The 20134-nt window shown below is 40.5% G+C and overlaps 1 protein-coding gene across 5 annotated transcripts in view; it reads left to right on the top strand.

The window, feature by feature from the left end:
• Positions 1–20134, top strand: part of MYO3A (myosin IIIA) — a 220499-nt gene that overhangs the window by 136372 nt on the left and 63993 nt on the right. For all 5 annotated transcript variants that reach the window (XM_050939001.1, XM_050939000.1, XM_050939003.1 and 2 more), the window contains 5 exons: positions 28–126; positions 227–341; positions 5950–6076; positions 6959–7169; positions 8341–8488. In XM_050939001.1, coding sequence (XP_050794958.1) covers positions 28–126; positions 227–341; positions 5950–6076; positions 6959–7169; positions 8341–8488 — 700 coding nt within the window. The remainder of the gene's footprint in view (positions 1–27; positions 127–226; positions 342–5949; positions 6077–6958; positions 7170–8340; positions 8489–20134) is intronic.

Below are 20134 nucleotides of genomic sequence, written 5' to 3'. Positions count from 1 at the left end.
CTCAAATAATTGCTTTTGTTGTTTCAGGGGAGAGAGAAATTTCCATATTTTTTATTACATTTATGCTGGTTTAGCAGAAAAGAAAAAACTGGCACATTATAAACTGCCAGAGTATAAACCACCCAGGTAACACAGTTTCTTTTTACATAAATTGATTTCTTAGGAATACATTGTAGTTGGCTCAACCTCATTCGGATTATAATCCTTCGTTCCTCAACCCTTTCAGGTATCTGCAAAATGAACATCTCCGAACAGCTCAAGATTTTATGAACAACAATTTCTATAAGTCTCAGTTTGAATTAATTGAGCAGTGCTTCAAAGTCATAGGTTTTACCATGGAGGTGAGTGCTGATAACATTTCAATCTTTTTCATTTTTTTGAAACATTTTGGTGCTTCTTTCTGTGACAAGAGGTAATAAAGGGAAAATGCATACAAAGAATATAACTAATTTCCTTCACTATTTTTCTCATTTTGGCTAAAAATACAACCAGTTTCCTTCATTATATTGCTCACTTTGGCTATGATTCTTGGACATTTGTGGATATTCCATGGTCAGTTTGTCATTATATTGTTACATATTTTAATTATTTTAAAAGTTTTTAAGCATCTATATAGTAAGAAAGTATTATTAGTGAACAGTACTATAAAATCAGTGGCCATAACATAGCTGAATATTTGAAAAAAGTTATTTACAAAATAAGTGCATAGAAAATAATGTTTGTAACTATTAATAAGCCTATAATTTTAGCCTGGTTAGTGTAAGCTCTATTCACTTTTTTAATTAGAGTTTGAAATAAGGAGCCTTTGGCAAGGATAGTTGAAATGCATTGAGCAGATCGAACCTGTCATGTCAGGGTGAGTCTTATCAATGACTAGGGGCGGCTCTGTGTTTTTGCCGCCCCAAGCATCTGACTGCTGCCCTCATGATGACCGGCACGCCGCCCCTCCAGGCACACGTGTGCTGTGCTGGTGCCTGGAGCCATCCCTGTCAATGACCACTAATTTAATCCATTCTTCTTTCTCATTGTCTCTTTTCACAGATATGTAGGCCACTGGTTCTCTCTTGTAAGCCTGTACCAGGTATAATTACGATAAATATCAGCCTGTTTCTGTTTAAAGTCTCCCTTCATCAACTGCTTTGAAACAAGGAATTTCATGTACCATTAGTAGATGAGCTGCATTATAATGTTGCTATTCATGATTATTAATATTTCTCAGCATACTGTGCGTAACACTGTTGGTGCCTAGTCCTGGAGGAGCAAGTCCAACAGGAAGGAGGTACTAAAAAGAGTCAAATCTATAAAAATAGAATACTAGTTTAGGAAAGAAAATCTGAGAGTTTTCTACAATTCCATGTGTGAGACTTTTCACAGGTCTAGTTTGGACAGAAAAGATATATATGGCTGATGACATGTTAACATTCAGCATGCCATCATTAAGGGTAATATTTTAGCTATGAAGAAATGTGTATAAACCTTTTCCCCTATGTTTAATAATACTTTCCTGGCTGTTTTGTCATTAATGATGTATTTCTTTGTTACTTACTGCAGCTTTTTTCCCATGGAAATTTTTGAATTGTTTGCAAAAAAATTAAAATCAGAAACAGCATTGACTGCTGTTTTATGACACTGGAGTTGTCAATAAGTAGCAAAAGTATCTCCCATCATGCACTGTAGTTTCCCTTCTTGAGGGAGGTGATGCATCATGGCTGTTATATGGAATCATGGGAGATGAAGTCTGACTGGAGAGCCTGTCACTTAAAGGAGAATGGGAGCATGAGACACCTTAACTACAACTCCCATGAGGCACTGACGTGGCATTTCAGAATCCAAATATTTCATTTTTAGACATTGATTTTTTGACAAAAAATATCAATTTTTTCAATGGGAAATGAACACTTTTGCCAAAAAATTCATTTACTCAAAAATCCATTTTCTCCTGGAAATTTTTTTTGACAGAAAACTTTCAATCAGCCCCATTACCTACCTTGCTGCAAACTATGTAGCCAAAGCTGATGAAAACTTTTAGCAGTGAACCTGAATTTTCATCTTTTTTTCCCAAGTCCATTCTCTTCTTTTTCCTTTTGATACTTATCCACAACTCCAGCGCAGTATAACAGATGATAAGGTCCCAAAATCTCCTGTCAGCAGTACTTCCATATCTTCAGAACTAACCTACATGAATGTGAAGGTTGCAGAACTGTCATCAGCAGAGCCACCCTCATGACAGGACCTTGTGAGGCATGAAGTGTACTATGCAGTTACACCAGCCTGTTCCTGTTCCCCATGCTTAAACATTCATTTTGATTGATAAGAGCATCACCTGCATCTAGCAATGACCCGATATGGCCCAAAAGAGGGGGTGTCACTTCTGATATTTTGGAAGTCCACTGAGAAATGTGATTGACCACACTATGCACAGTGCCAGCATGCATCTTCTAGTCACTTTGCAAAAGGTTGTGGGACAGAGTGTGCTTAGTTTCCGAGTGGATGGGGAAGGAGAGGCATAAAGAGTCTTCCTTGCTTTTTGAGCCTCCTATGAAGGACTCCATGGGGCTATTCCTCATGGAATCGGTAGCCTCTCAAAAGAGGGTGGGGCTCTTGTATGACCCACTTCCACCCCAGCTAGCAGAGAAGGCTGGGTACAGAGGGGTGTGGATACTGCACTCTCTTGAAGGGTGACACAGCAGTGGTGGTTCCCAGAGCTCCCATGAGCTCCTGGAATCATTGTACCTAATACAGGCATAATGTCTCCCTGCATTGCCACTGGGGCTGTGTGTCTCCGCACCATACCCTTTGTAGAACTGGCTATATGCCAGGTATCAAGCTCTGTATGCACAGAGACTGCTACTTTTTGTCTAGAGAAAGATGCTGTATCAGAAGGAGGCTCCTCCATGGAAAGGTGCAATAATGTATCCCTAACCTTTGACGTTTCATTATGGTGCACAGAGGAGTTTCTCTATATATCCACAATTCTTGTTCTATTAACAGGAGTCCTGAACATAGTCTTGTGCATTCTGATTAAAATGGAACCAACATGTTTTTATGAAATCCCTCTTTTAAACTGGCAAGCATGCTGTAATGGTAACTACATGCTCTATACTTTGCTCTCTGTCCCAAACCCACACTGTTTTACTTAAGATTGCATGACAAAAATAAGAGGAAAAGACTGCCTGGGGTGCACAATAATCATTCTGTACTAGACAGATCAACCAGATTTAACACCTACTTGAAAAGGGCACAAAAATGTCCGTTGCTATACCCATTATACAACATAGTGGCAAAAGTCAAGTTATCCATTTCTTTGAATTTCCTCCACATTCTTAGGCTTGAAATGAAAATAATCACTTTACAAACATACATACTGTGTGCCAATCATCCTAAGAGTAATTTTTAGAGTAAGCTTTTTTAGTTGGCTTTGGAGTAACTGGAATAATTAATTTTCATTAAGTATTGGATTTGTGCTGGAATCAATTCTGAAAGTGTTGAAAATAAGATCAAATATTTTTGAGCAATAAAGGTAATTAAGAATTTTATCTGAATAATTGATGCCAGCATGTTACAAAATATTATGATATAAAATATTGTGGAGTGATGAGTAGCCCATCTGATAAAATGCTTGTCCAAATACTCTGCACCCTTAAGAAGAATAACAGCCCCAAATTCTACTTTAACCCTAATCTACATTACAGAAAATAAAACTGGCTGACTCTGCTTAGAAAATGACCAGAAATCATCAAATATGGAGATGAGTATTTAAGTTTACAGCTAGATCAAAGCAAAAACCACAAGGGAAGCATTACTTTATATATTACTATTACAGTTTTACTTGTCATTCATTATTATTTAAGGTCACTTACTATATATGTCACCTAAAATTTACATTGTGATTACAAACATTGGCCCCAGATCAGGAAAAAATCCCCATTCAGGACAGCAATTAAGCACATACTTAACTTGAAAACAGTGGGATTTAGGCACACGCTTAAAATGAAGTGTGTGTTTAAAGTGTTATCCTGAATATGGATGAGCTTAAGGACCTGAATAAGTGCTTCCCTGAATCAGGACTATATAGTGTCTGATTCTTCTCCTAGTGAAACACTGTTTCTGTTGACTTCAGTGGGCACAGGATTTGACCTGTTATAAAACTCATTCTTTGTTCCAAGAAGCCTCCAGCCTTAGGACTAGATCATGCCTTCAGGCACAGCAAGGGCTGGTATGGAGTTGCTCCTGAACTCTCTGGTGTGCAGAGGGAGAAACACAACCACTATGGCATTCCTTTATGGGATGCAGCCTGCTCCTCTCTGCATGCTAATCTAGTTCTAAGCTATTGCAGAAGTGGGGTTAGGCCACGTTCCCACCTCCTCCTTGCCCCCTATTTGGTGCCAGGCATCCCCTGAGCACTAGCAGTAGAGTATGGTATGAGGAGAATGGGATAGATGTATTCCTGGAAGAGAGTGTATGGTGGACAAGAAGAATGAGTGTCAAGTATCAGAGGGGTAGCTGTGTTAGTCTGGATCTGTGAAAGCAGCAAAGAATCCTGTGGCACCTTATAGATTAACAGACTTTTTGGAGCATCAGCTTTCATGGGTGAATACTCACTTCGTCGGATGCATGTCAAGAAGAATGAGACTGCTCCAGGCTTGGCAAGCAGAGTGCTAGAAGGCATGGAGTGAGGAAAGGGAGCCGTAAAGCAAGAGGACTGAATACAAAGTGAGGAGAGTAAGAGGCAATGAGAGCAAAAATAGAGATGGAGATAAAGATTGTGAAGGACTTTGAATGTGAGAACAAAGAGCTTGAATTAGATGTCAGAGAGGAAGCCTCTGAAGCGGTTCAAAGATAGGGGTGCTTTGGTCTTACTGATGGAGAGAGGAGAGCATGATGAAAATACTATAGCTAATTTAACTGTACTTGTCCTGAGCAGGAGTTCTCAACCTTGGCAGACAATTGCATCAATTTACTAAAATAAGATCTCATGTGTATCAGCTGCCGTGATCATTGATCTGGTCAGCCAGTGACTCCTGTTCAGCTGTGTGTGCTCCAGGACCGTCCAGGCTCCACTATAAATGAGGAGGCAGTCAATGGCAACATGTTAGGGCCTGTAGCGGGATGGATCCCTGCTCCTGCCCTGAAGGGTTAAAAACAGCCCTGGGAGGGGGCTGTGACTGGAGAAAGCAGCTTTGAGGCTGGGCTGATTGGGGAAAGTGGCTGCAGCTGGGGCCATGCCCCAAACAGACTCAGCTGGCCCTATAAAGGCAGAGAAGCCGGGGCAGGCAGAGTCTCTCTCTGCCTGTAGAGGGAGAGTCTCTCTCTCTCTCTCTCTATTCAGAAAGAGACTGGCCTGGCTGCAGGGAGCTAGAGACAGGGTACCTGAGTGGAGCAGGGCTGGGGAAAGGCAGAGGAGCTGGGGAGCTCCAGCCTGGAAAGCCCCAGGCTGCAGCCTAGCAGAAGGCCAAAGGGTACTAGGGGTTGCAGAGGGCAGCCCAGGGGTAGGCCAAGGCAGCAGGTCCAGACCCTCCTTTCCGGTGATGAGTAGGCTGATACTGCAGTCTGCCCCAGGGCATGGGGGCTAGACGATGACTGGTAGTAGCCTGATACTGAGGTGAGGTGGGAATAGTGGGTGGGGGTTCCCTGGGGAGGGGAGACCCTAAGACTGAGGGGTTAGTGCCAGGGGGCAGCACCAGGTAGAAGGGCACTGGGTCCAGAGGGGGACACTGGAGCCAGAGGGCAGGCGGATCACCGGCCTGCAGAGGGTGCTCCGGAGCTGGAATGAGCTAATTCCTGAAGTCACCAGCAGGAGGCGCCACCGGGGTGAGTCCACACGTATACAGGGCCCAGTACAGATGCTTATCTTCAAGATATGAAAAAGGGGTATAGAATACCTGTTATTGCAGCCTAAAGTACCAAATGTAAAACTATAAATGGCTACATTTCTAATCTCCTTTTCAGGAACTTGGCAGTGTGTACAGTATTCTTGCTGCAATTTTAAATGTGGGTAACATTGAGTTTTCTTCAGTGGTATCCGAGCACATGATTGACAAGAGCAATATTTCCAATCCAGTCGCACTTGAGAATTGTGAGTTCTCTTTCCTTTGATTTAAGATTAAAATTCTGTAATGTTTTAGCAAGCAGGGAGATTTTATCACATTAGATTTATCTATAAAAACAGTATTTAGATGGAAATTTTGCAAGACTAATTAAAATACAACAGTTCAATTCATGCCAAATCCACATTAATAAAAATGTAAAAAGAAGGGTTTCTTTCATATTTATGTGTGTACAAATTATTTACTTTTTGTGTCCATCCACATAGTTTATTCAGATAGCGTGACTGTTACTGGGGATGTGTGCAAAGCAAAATGGAATTTTCATGATTTTTGTCAACATTTAAACTTTTTATGAAAAATGTCATCAAAATTTTGAATTTTATTTTTTTACCAGCTCTACCTCCTACAATGTTTATCTAGAGGAGGTAGAGCTGGGCTACCTGCCTTGTGGGTCACAATGGGCTTACAGTGGAAAAGCATCCACAGGGAAGCTGCTACGCCTCCTCCTATATGAATGAGGGGAAGTAAGGGGTTGGACTAGATGACCACCTGAGTCTCTTCCAACCCAAATCATCTATGATTCTAATGAGTGGAGAGAGGGTGGAGCCTTGATGCTGTCCCCAACACATTGGCCAGCATGGCTGAGCTATCACTTAAGGGAAAGTAATCTGCACCTGGGAAAGGGCTGGTGCACCTGACTTCCCTACCCTGGAGCAAGAAGGGAATTAGCTACAGGTTATGGCTGAGTCCCTCATCTGCTCTTAGGGCAGCACAATTCCACTCAGCCCCATAATCAAGACACATTGTACTGTTACAATCCAGCCCTCAGAAATCAAGAAATATCTCCTTCCTCCAAAAATATACCTGAGGATTATGCGTATGTCTTAACAGTCCATCTGTTCACTTTCTAGGTGCTTCCTTGCTGTGCATTCAGTCAGATGAACTGCAAGAAGCTCTCACCTCCTACTGCGTGGTGACTCGAGGGGAAACCATTATCCGTCCCAACACCGTGGAAAAAGCTATTGATGTCAGAGATGCCATGGCCAAAGCATTATATGGGCGTCTCTTTAGTTGGATAGTCAATCGCATCAATACATTACTCAAGCCTGACAAACTTTTAAGGTAAAGGGACATTTTTCCTGTAGAAAAATTATCTCTTTGCAATGTGAAATGTATGATTTGTGTAACTACATGTTCTATATACTTTACAGAACATCTGGACACAGAATAGTCATGATATAATATTTCATTAGCTTGTTCAGATCTATAACATTTAGCTCTTATCAGATGAAGGAAGGATTTATAACTTTTATACCTATGCTAATAATTTCTGATCATATACATTTTTTCATTAGTAGTATGCAATAGTCATACAGTAAATTGCTGTAATACTGGCATCTTGGCATTTCTCTATAGATTAACTGGGTGAAATTCTGATCTCAGTTATTCCCATGTAAATTAGGAGTAAGGCTACTGGAGTTATGTAACAGATATTTTTGCTTTAGATGATTTACTCATAACACTTAGGGCCAACCCGGCCATTCATCTGTAGATTAATTAGGCCACATTCTGATCTCATTTGCACCCATCCTTCTGGTGTTCGTCTTATTATTATTAAGTATTTATATATATTATGATAGTGTAAGATCAAATTTTCATACTTCAGTGCCTAAAGCTAGGCTTCTAAATACCTGCTGCATGCACCTCATTTCAAATTTAAACTCCTATCTTAATCTTAATATTTAAAACAGGTATATAGGTGCATAAAAATGAATGTAGGGGCCTCTCTGCAGACAATATATTTTGAAAAGTCAGCTCTAAGCATTATAAGCAAATAATCTGAGGGAAGAAATACCTAGTATCTAATTACAAGCCTATTTTATTACCATAGAAACAAAGAGCAACTGTTTCACTTGCAAAGAGTCCTTGTGTGTCACTTGTGAACCATAGTCTGTTTTTTTCGTGATAGGCTTAAATGTATTTCCTATTAGTTTAAACCTGAAATTGGAAATCCTGCTTGTCTTTGTCAGGTGAGTTTATCCACACTTACAGTAAATAAATTATGTTTGACACATACAGTCATCCTTAGATTTACATGTACTATTGTATTGCATATTAGAATTGATCATTCTATTAAGATTTATCTGATTGGGCAAAATTCATCCTTATGTAACTCCCAGGGTCAGTGACAAATTTGGCCCATTATTTATTTTCTTGAAACAATAATGAAGCTAGGTATTATGTAAAATAATGGAGATAAAAATATGAAGAGGTTTTTTAATTATTTTTTCAGCGAAAATGATGATGAGTTGAACATTGGGATTCTTGATATCTTTGGCTTTGAAAATTTCAAAAAAAATTCTTTCGAACAACTGTGTATCAACATTGCCAATGAACAGATTCAGTTCTACTTCAATCAACATGTATTTGCCTGGGAACAGGTAGGTTTGGGGATATTTTATTGAGCTTAGTAGCGCTTAACATAAAATATCTGACCCAAAAAAGCTAAACTTGTCTTTCCTCTTAAGAAGCACAGAATAGTAGTCTATAACAGACTGCTTTCTGTCTATACCTTATGTGAAGAACTGTTGGATTGCTATTTGTAATTTAAATGTCCATCTAAAATGCATTAAACTTCAAATTTACAGTTGCTAGGCAACAGAGCACAGAAATAATTGGTTTGATTCAAATGCATTGTTGTTTTGTTGAGGAATAATATGCACTATGTAATTTATGGTTCAACAGCAAAAAGCAGAAATGCCAAATAGTACATATTTTTTGAAGAATGACTTTCCTAATAGCATACTAATAAGCTTTTTAACACTGAATTCCTATAATAAAAATCAGAATAATTGCAATTATTTGGATCTCATTTAGGAATTTGTTCTCCTAAACCAACTGATGGAAGATTTACTTTGATTACACTATATAATTTGATTTAAAAGATGGAGGAAAAATTAGGTGTTGTAATTACGAAAGCTAATGAACTTGAAAGGGTCAGTAGAAAAACTGTAAAAAGACCATAAGGAGTTTATGCAATGATTAAATGAAAATTAAGTTAAACAGTTTTAAATTGCTAGCCAATTAATTCTCTTATTTGAGAAAACATGTTTCAACAAAAAACAGAAGTACTGCCCCAATACTGCATGTCCTGGGTAATCAACCCTCTCGCATTTTAGGTTTAGAGAGTGAAAAGGTACTTTCTCTGCATTATTGGATGAAATTTCAGATGTATATTTTTGAAAAGCATTTTGTCACCCACCCTCATAATTTTTAATTACTAATACTAATTCAGGGTTTTGCCCAAACTGTTTATCATTCTTGGTTTTGTAGATAATAGATATGTAAGTTTGGGGAAATATCTCTCTCTCTCTCTCTCTCTCTCTCTCATGTTTGTGTATAAATAAAAGGAAAATAGTACTTTATGGCAAACATATTTGATAGTTCCCAATTATTTCAAAGGCAACACAGTGATGTGGAGTTAGATGTAGCCTTTTGGGAGTGATTGTATATCTTCATGAAGAAGATTTTCCAGTTACACCAGAAGGATCATCTTTTTTCTTGGACTCCTCTAAGCCAAAGATGGTTTGACTTTGTCTGTGGCAACCACTTCAACAGTTTTGGTGCCAAAGCCTCCAGAAGCACCCAAGATGCAGATCACAGAAGTCTGAGTAGTTGGTTACTGCTGCCTCTGAGGGCTTAACGGGTTTAAAGGCCACGATGTGAAGAGAGAACAGCAGCAGATTGGAACAGTATACAAAGAACAGCTGCTTCTTTGTATATTGACTCAAAGGGTTTTTTTTAAGATCTTTGTTAATAAATTTCTAGAAGTATAACTAGAAAATGTATGCTGGAAAGCAATGTGAAAATTAACTATTGAAGAAGTCTTAAAGCCATTGTCTGCCCTGCAGATTAAAACATGCAGAATGTGCAACTACTAGTACATTCCACCATATATAAGGACTTGTCTACCATGTGGAAGGGCTTGTCCTTGATTAACTGTTCCTAATTAATGCGATGTTGTCATGCTATTCTATCTCCAATCTGAACCTTAGAGTCCAAAAAATTGGGGTACCAGCATGAATTCCTCTAAGCTTAATTACCTGCTTAGATCTGATACGCTGCCACCAACCAGGAATTCCAGTGCCTGGTACACTCAGGTCCCCCCAAAACCTTGCCCGGGGACCCCCAAGATCCAGACCCTCTGGATCTTAACACAAGGAAAGTAAACCCTTTCCCTCACCATGCCTCTCCTAGGCTTTCCCTCCCTGGGTTACCCTAGGAGATCACCGTGATTCAAACTCCTTGAATCATAATACAGAGAAATCAGGTTGGTTCCCCATCCCTTTTCTCCCCCTCCCTGGGTTATCCTGGAGAGATAGACAGATTCAAGCTCCGTGAATCTAAACAAAGGGATTCCCCCTTCTCCCTTCCCTTCCCCTTCCCTGTTAAGTACAGACTCAATTCCCTTGAGCCTCAACAAGGGGAAAAAATCAAACAGGTCTTAAAAAGCAAAACTTTTAATAAAAAGAAAGAATAAAAAGTAAAAGTTGTCTCTGTAATTTAGATGGTAAAAGTTACAGGGTCTTTCAGCTTATAGACACTAGAGAGAAGCCCCCCACCCCCAGCAAAATACAATTTAAAATACTTCCAGCAAACTACACATTTGCAAATGTAGAAAACAATCAAAAGACTATAACCACCTGTTCTACTTAATACTCACTATTTTGAATATATAAGAGATTGTAGCAGGGAGATTGGCAAGAAACCTGATTGCATGTCTAGTCCCTTCCAGGACCCATAGAGAACAAAGCAAAACCCAAAAACACAAACAAAGGCTTCCCTTCACCGAGATTTGAAAGTATCTTGTTTCCTGATTGGTCCTCTGGTCAGGTGTCTGGTTCACTGTTTGTTAACCCTTTACAGGTAAAAGAGACATTAACCCTTAACTATCTGTTTATGACACATGTGTAGACACTATTATTCTGGAATAAGCAGTTTAAAAATCCTGTGAAAGGAGGCTCTATCACCCACCCTGGAATATCTCCATGCCTCAGTCACAATAGTAATACTCTCAGGCAACAAAGCTCAGTCCACCAAAGAAGCCAACCATTATCTACCACTTCCCTGTATTAAAAAGCCAACATCTGGGAAAATGATAACGAGGCTACACTTCTTTCTGGAATAAGAGTGTCCACACAAGGAGTTATTCAGAAAAAACACTGCACTTTAAATTCACATCCTGTGTTAACTATCAAGTGTAGAAAAGCTATAAGAGAAGAGAAATTTTGTAGCCAAACACGGAATTTTCACAGCAGATGCTCCTCTTCTGTAATTAGCATTGAACCATCATTCTGTTCACTGCAGGACAAAGGGCTTTGCAGTCGACAGACATCCACGTCCTAGGGTGTGCTCAGACACAAAGGTCTCAGTCTCTCTCTCCATCTTCTTTACTACCCACCTTTAATGTGCTTACCTTGCCTTGGGCTCCACTCTATTCAAGTGTAATCTGCCTTCAGTTTCCTTTGGGTATCTTTATATGTAGACTGCTGGCCAGGCATGAGTTAACTCAAATGTTCTTGTGTTATCACTTAGCCTGGTCTACACTACGGGGTTAGGTTGAATGTAGCCGCGTTAGGCTGATTTAAAAAGGACTGCATCCACACAACCAACCTTGTTCCATCGACCTAAAGAGCTCTTAAAATTGACTTCTGTACTCCTCCCTGACGAGGGGAATAGCGCTAAATTCGACCTTGCTGGGTCGAATTTGGAATAGCGTGGACACAAATCAATGGTATTAGCCTCTGGGAGCTATCCCAGAGTGCTCTATTGTGACCGCTCTGGACAGCACATTTGAGCTCCGATGCACTAGGCAGGTACACAGGAAAAGCCCCAGGAACTTTTGAATTTCCTTTCCTGTTTGGTCAGCGTGGCAAACTCAGCAGCACAGGTGACCATACAGTCCCCCCAGAATCGTAGAGCATCGAATGTTTTTACGCTTCCCCTATCATCTCCGTCCCTGAGGTTATCGCAGATTAGAAGGTGAAAAAAACGCACTCACGATGACATGTTTTCTGAACTCATGCAGTCCTCCTGCACTGATAGGGCACAGCTTAATGCATGGAGGCATTCAGTGGCAGAGGCCAGGAAAGAATTAAGTGAACGTGAAGAGCGGAGGCGGGACATGATGGTGAGGTAATGGGGGAGCAAACAGACATGATGAAGCGTCTATTGGGGGAGCAGACGGACATGATGAAGCATCTCTTGGAGCTGCAGGAAAGCCAACAAGAGCACTGACTCCCGCTGCATCCACTGTATAACCGCCTACCCTCCTCCCCATGTTCCATAGCCTCCTCACGCAAATGCCCAAGAACGCAGGGGGAAGGCTCCGGGCACCCAGCCACTCCACTCCAGAGAATTGCCAAGCAACAGAAGGCTGTCATTCAAGCAGTCTGATTTTTAGTGTGGCTACAATAAGCAATGTGGCCTTGTCCTTCCCTCCACCCCCACCCCACCCAGGCTACCTTGCCTGTTATCTCTTTTTTTTAATTAATAAAGAATGAATGAATGGTTTCAAAACAATAGTTACTATATTTCAAAGGGGGGAGGGTGGTTTGCTTACAGAGAATTAAAATCAACAAAGGGGGAGGGTTTGCATCAAGAAGGAACACACACAGTTGTCACACCAAACCTGGCCAGTCATGAAACTGGTTTTCAAAGGCTCTCTGATGCGCAGCATGCCTTGCTGCGCTGTTCTAATCGCCCTGGTGTCTGGCTGCTCAAAATTGGACACCAGGCAATTTGCCTCAACTTCCCATCCCACCATAAACATCTCCCCCTTACTCTCACAGGTACACAGCAAGCAGCAATAACAGTGGGAATGTTGGTTGCACTGAGGTCTGACCAACAGCACCAGGAAGCTTTTAAACATCTAAAGGCACATTCTACCACCATTCTATACTTGCTTAGCCTATAGTTGAACTTCTCCTTACTACTGTCCAGGCTTTATGAGCCATGGGAGTAAGGGGTAGGCTGGGGTAGGTGCGACTGTGCAGTGCTACTGGCTGGGAGACCAGCCTGAGGCAGAAGCCTCCAGCTCACAACAGCAGCAGTGACGGTGAGGTGAGCGGGTTCCATGTTTGCCGTGCTACGGCGTCTGCATGGGTAACCCAGAAAAAAAGGCGTGAAACGATTGTCTGCCATTGCTTTCATGGAGGGAGAAGCGACTGATGACATGTACCAGAAACCACCCACGACAATGTTTTTGCCCCATCAGGCACTGGGCGCTTATCCCAGAATACCAGTGGGTAGCGGAGGCTGTGGAACTGTGGGATAGTCAATGCTAGCCTCGGTAGTGACGACGCACTCCACTGACTTAATGCACTTAGTGTGGACGTACGCAATAGACTGTATAAAATCAATTTCTAAAAATCAACTTCTATAAAATCAACCTAATTTCATAGTGTAGACATACCCTTAGTTTAATAAGCTTGTGTGTGTGAGTTTCCTTCTGGTTTTGTGTGTTCCACATTTAAAAGGGGATCAGAACAGGCCTGATACTATAGCAAGCTTCATTATATTATCTTGCAGGGTATTCAAAGTAGTCTCTGGGGCTACTGCTGAAGTGATGCATAACTAACTCTACAGGCTAAAATTAGTGCAAAGTTGGGTATCAAACCCTATCATTTTAACCCCAGGAAGTGACTAGAGTCACTGATTGCAAGGCTGTTGCTCAAGGACAGTTCACAATATGATTAATGGCCGTTATAACACATCTCCTTCTCCCTTGCTTGGGACATGCACATTGCTTCAGTTCCATGTCACAAGAACAATCATGTAGAAAGTAGGTGGTTCAGCATCTTAAATGTTAATTGTATGGGATCTGCTAAGTTTAGCACTGATATGATATGCTCTGATTGTTAACTGACGTTTACGATATCCCTTTCTTCAGGAGTCAGCATACTGTAAATCTTTATAAATGTCTGTGATTTCCTTTGTGTGTATAGTGTTGCTTTGTTTTGCACATTGAACTCCCATAATTTCTGTAACATTTCCTAAACACATTTAAGCTATGATAGGCACATCTGCTCTACAACTTTCATTTCTCATTTAAGATATTCAAAGGGGGAGAAATTAATGTAATCATGGACCATTTAGAATCCTCCAACTCTTTGAGTTCCAAACCTCCAGAATGCTTACAGCCAACTGAATTTTGGCATAAAGCAATGTGCCAGCATAGCTATTGTAAAATGTAAATAGCATTGTTTTTTGACTGTGAATCCTTAGTGGTTTTGTGTGCATGTGTGTGGTTTCTTTTTAAATTATAATCCTAGATAATTAATGGAATACATTTATCAATTTGCAAATGAAAAATATGAAGGGACTGAATGGTGGTTGGGTCTATAAACATCTGTGGGAGTATTTCCCTTCTATCTTAGGCTTTTATATAGCACTTATCACTGTGTTGTACAAAATTAAACAATACAATTTTTCTCTCTTCATTCTTCTAAAGAGAGAATATATGTCAATATATGAGTCCTTCTCTCTTCCCCAATTATTTGAATAACTTCATACCATACCAGGTCAAAGTGGTTGAAATGGAACATATCTCTGTGTGGTTGGTGGCCTAGGTCAAGTGAGTGGTCTTAGTCTAGTTCCCACTGAACAGGCATCTTCATAACAAAAACCAACAGCACAATTGACTTAAGTGGCTTGCTTTTTGGCAATCTGAGGAATTGAAGCCAATAAATGAATGAACATGGAAGACTAAATTATTCCTACGCTGATGGAGGTGGCACATTTCTGGGGTAGTCTGTGCTGCCTTTGCCTATGCTGTACCAGTTCCAGGGATAATAACTGGGGCTGATGATCATAATGATAATATGTAGGTCTTATATAGTGCTTTTCATCATTAGACATCAAAGGAAGGAAGTATCATTATCTCCATTTTTCAGCTAAGGAAACACATGCACAGAAAGATGAAGTGACTTGGGCTTTGGTTTTTAGCATTTTTAGCATTGTCACACTGGCATATTTAATGAGCTCTGAAATAAATTTCAAAACTGAAAAATGTTATTACATATAACATACTTCCATCTGAAAAGCAGCTCCTCCACCATGTGCATTGTAAGCTCTTCATAACAGGGAAGTATCCACCTATACTTTTGTACATATTATTGCACATCTATGGCACTGTATGTAAATAAGGTACAAATCTAATTCTTCCTTTAAGTGGCTTGTTTCATTCCTGTTTATATGAGACCTTTATATGAGCTGCCATGGAAATTGAGGTCAGTCAGGCACTTGGGCTAACAGTCCCTAGATGTAACCATGTGAGGCTGATAGCAAGGCATTCTGAGAGGAAGGTCTTCAATTCTGAGCTTCACTTTTCCCAACTGTCTAACAGACTCCATTTGTTAACCTTACAGGCACAGTATAAAGCTTGACTCTTCCCCAGGCTTTCTGAGTGGAAGAAGTGAAGACTGGGGTACGTGCTGCCTCTTTATTTTGAGGAACAGTTTTTTCTAATTCTCTGCAAATAGTGGGCCAGATTCACTCCTGGATTTTGCCGATGGATCACCAGATGCACATCATCCTATTGGCAGCAAGTCTAGCCAGGGGTGAGAGGATCACAGCAGTGCAAGATGTCCACAAAACTACTCTGCTGGGGAGCATGGACCCAATTAGTAAAGCCCCAAAAGCTGAAGTCACTGGCCAGAGAGGGGATGTGGCCAAGGACCCCGGGAACGTGTTAGTTCAGCACATCCACAGACTAAGGACGTACTCAGTCTTACAGTAGCTATTAGCGCCATCTCTACACATGACTAATTGTATGGCAACTGTGAGAGGGGAATTTTTCTAATCTAAAGGTAAGAAATAGGAAATCTGGATTGAAATCCATCCCTTTGACATAAATGGGGTAACAACGAAGAATGAATTTGTCCCACTATGTTTGTCAGGATATAGATTTGGGTCTGGAGTAAATAGAAGCTGGGGGGAAAAGTAGGGGAAAACCTTGTGAGGGTCTAATCATAGAATTGTCTTGAATCAAGGGGAACAAACTCTGCAAGATGTGCAATGAACTGCCCCTCAACTCTGCAGGTCCTGGGGATTGACAGGAGGCAGGACCATCCACACAGAAACACCATGTCTCTGGCCCAACATCTTGGTCTCTAACTCCATAATTCTGAAGGCACCATGCTGCCAAAGCTTCCCCCCAGCCTGTGTGTGGAGTAGCTTGTTTTGTTGTGTAAGGGTAGTAACTGAGGCTGAAGGGTCACTCTTCATCTAGCAGCATTCGGCTCAAAATGCCTGTTAGAGCAGAAAGTTGCCTGCTGCAGCTAGTTTATGTACTTCTGGGTAGACGTAAAGTTGAGAACAAAAGAACTTACTGTTTAACACAAACCATTGTGCTTTGCAAATTGAAATACAGCCTCAGTAGCCTAGAGAAGTGCCCTAAAGAGGGCATTTCTCCTGCCTGGAGATGGGCCCAAGCTGCCAGCATTTCCCTGGACCTTGGGACTGTGGGGGGACAAAGCATGTTTTCACTTGACCCTGCAGAAAGGGGTCTGTGTGGTCCAGGGAAGTGACACTACAGTGGAGGGAGCTGACCTTCCTCTCCATGCAGGACTGATAGGAATCTTCGTAGAGGGGATCTAGGTGGTATTGGCCAGATGGACAACTTTTCCGTTTCTCCATAAATTCTGGTTATTTCAGCACTGGTTGTATTGTCTTAGCAAAGATATGAATTGTGATGTTTGACACAGTATATTTCAGATTGACCTTCTCGTTGTGACCTATTATATGAGCATGCTAGTGAAATTTGATGCATGCTAATACAGATGATAAATGCATTGGTCAGAAGGACCCTAACCTAATGTGCTTTTAGATAAGGCATGTGCAACATTCATTTTTGTTTGCGGTGGTGTTGTAGCTGTGTTAGTCCCAGGATATTGGAGAGACAAGGTGGATGAGGTAGTATATTTTTTTATTGGACCAGCTTTCAAGCTACATAGAGTTCTTCTTCAGGTCTGCAGAGCTCTGTGTAGCTTGAAAGCTTGACTCTTTCACCAATAGAAGTTGGTTCAGTAAAAGATACTGCCTCACCCGCCTCGTCTCTCATATTTATTTTTAATTTTACAATTGCATCTTTTGCTTTAGTAAGATGGTAAAAGACAGGTTCTGAATAAGTTCCTAAAGTTAATCTTTAAACCAAATGGGACTTCATATTATCACATCAACAAAGTGGCATTATTTCATGACTCAGTTGTTTTCTATTAGTACAAAACAAAATTACGAACTGCATTTAATAGTATTGTCCCTATAGATTTAAGTGCAGCAAATCTGCACAGGGTAATATTACCTAGTTTGATCACAACAGACACAGCATAAAATATGAGCCCACATACTCCAATGTAGTGCAGTCATTCCTTGTGACATCCTATGTGAATACTGTCTCGTGGATTGTGTGATATCTTCTCAATGAGTATAAACTATTTTAGGGAATTCAGATGCTGTGAAACATCACTAGGGCTTGCAGCCTCCTGCAGCTGACTCAGTGCCTGGTTTATGACATGTTAGAAATTAATACAAATAAAATCTCTTTCGTTATAGCTTTATAATATGTCATATTAGTTTTTTCTCCTGTCTCATATTTCATCACAATATGGTGAAGGTAGCAGTATTGCATGAGGGACTGATAATACAGAGTCTTTCACTGTTAGGTCACTGATTTAAATCTAACCCAGCTCCATAGTTACTGGAAGTTTTTTGCTTCCTGACATCATTCACTGACCAATGTGAAATGATTGAATGGATTTGTTCCATATCCTGGTAGACATCACGAAAACCATTGACACTTAGTGACACTCCATTTGCCAGTCTTAATAGAGAAGCAGAAAACTGAATGATCATGAAGGCTTAAACTGTCCATGTGGTCCTTCCAGGTCAGGATTGAGGCATATGAAGGCAGTACAGGGAAGCTTGTGCTGCTGTTCTCATACTGTGTAACTATGGTGTGTAACTATGGAAGTTCCATTTACTCTTAAATCAGAGTTCAGTTTCCAGTGTTGTTAAACTGTCTCCTTTAATGAGCATTAGAGTTTTAGAAAAACTAATAATTGGAGATGTTGCCCAGGAATGCTTGTCTAAGGATGCATCAGTGTCATGGAAATATTTACTCCTTTTTCTGACTGTCATAATCAACAGAAGCAGATTATCATAATTATTATTTATTTACATGTAGACTTTTGACAGTAAAAGCATCCTTAGTGATAACACCTTGTGCTTGAACCTAACATCTCAATCTTGGGACAACTACAGCCCTGATCAAAGATCACACGACCTTGGTAGAATGATGGTAATCAGCGGGATACAGTAATACCAAAATACAAAATATATGGGAATGATGGAATAGGTCCTGCTGGTTGGGGAGTGACACTATGTGTAAAAGAAAGCATGGAGTAAAATGTAGTAGAAATTGTAAATGAATCAGATTATACCATAGAATCCCTATGGATAGAAATTCCATGCTTGAACAACAGTATAACAGTAGGCATGTACTACGGACCACCTGGTGAGAGTGATTGTTAAATTCCGTGGGAGAGTAGAGAGGCTGCAACAACGGAAAACCCAATAACAATGAGGAATTTCAACTGTCCCCTCAGGATGGGACACAGAGATAAAATTTCTAGACACCATTAATGACTGCTTCTTGGAGCAGCTATTTCTGGAAGCCACAAGGGAAGAGGTAATTCTTGATTTAGTCCTAAGTGGCATAGTGGATCTGGTCCAAGAGGTGAATATAGCTGAACCACTCATTAATGATGACCATAATGTAATTAAATTTAGCCACCTTTTTTGGGGAGAGAAATACCAAAGAAACCCACCACACTAGAATTTAACATTAAAAAGGGGAACTACATAAAATGAGGAAGTTAGTTAAATGGAAATTAAAAGGAACAGTCACAAGAGTGAAATGCCTGCAAGCTGCATGGAAACTATTTTAAAACACCATCTTAGAGGCTCAAACTAAATATAAACCCCAAATTAAAACAAAACAGTAAGAGGGCCCAAAAATGCCACTATGGCTAAACAACAGAGCAAAAAAGGTGGTTAGAGACAAAAAGACATCCTTTAAAAATCCTACTGAGGAAAACAGAAGAGAGCATAAGCTCTGGCAAGTCAAGTGTAAAAGTATAATTAGGCAGGTCAAAAAAGAACGTGAAGAGCAACTAGCATGACAAAGTCAGACGTGACAGCTGTAAGTGTGGTGGAAGGTAAGTGTATCAGCCCTAGAATGGTGAACTGAAAAGAGGTTACCTCACATTAATTAGAGATACCTGTGGCCAATTAAAGGCTGCTTGTGACCTCTAAAAACCTCTCTTCTGGAGAGAGAGAGAGTGTGAGAGGAAGGAGGGAGGGATGAGAAATAAGCTGCAGCAGGGTTAGGAGCAGCAGGGAGAAAAGGCTTCTCCTAGGTGGAAGGCTGCTTTCCCTCCTTGAGAGGAAACAGTCAAGTTAATTTCTGTTTGGGGAAGGACTCGCAACCAGAAGCCAGCATAATGATGCAACGCTCCAGAGAGGGGACAGGGAAATATATTTCTTTTGTGTTGTGAGTTTGGCTTTTTGCTTAATTGAAGTAGTTGGGCCTACTTTGAAGCCCACCTTGTAAATACTGAAAAAATAAACCAGAGCAAACAGTTGGTGGGGCCACTGGACAACTGAGGTGCTACATGAGCAAACTTAAGGAAGATGGGACCATTGCAGAAAAGCTAAATTAATTCTTTGCATCAGTCTTCACTGCAGAGGATGGGAGGGTGATTCCCACACCTGAGCCATTCTTTTTAGGTGACAAATCTGGGGAACTGTCCCAGATTGAGGTTTCAGCAGAGGAGGTTTTGGAACAGATTGATATATTAAACAATCATAAGTCACCAAGACCAGATGGTATTTACTCAACAGTTCTGAAGGAGCTCAAATATGAAATTGCAGAACTACTAACTGTGATATGTAACCTATTGTTTAAATCATACTCTGTACCAGATGACTGGAGGATAGCTAATGTAATGCTGATTTTTAAAAGACTC

The sequence above is a fragment of the Gopherus flavomarginatus genome, chromosome 2, assembly GCF_025201925.1.
Source record: "Gopherus flavomarginatus isolate rGopFla2 chromosome 2, rGopFla2.mat.asm, whole genome shotgun sequence".
Classification (NCBI taxonomy): Eukaryota; Metazoa; Chordata; order Testudines; family Testudinidae; genus Gopherus; species Gopherus flavomarginatus.
The sequence above is the reverse complement of the archived record's forward strand: the minus strand, read 5'-3'. Positions and strand labels throughout refer to the sequence as shown.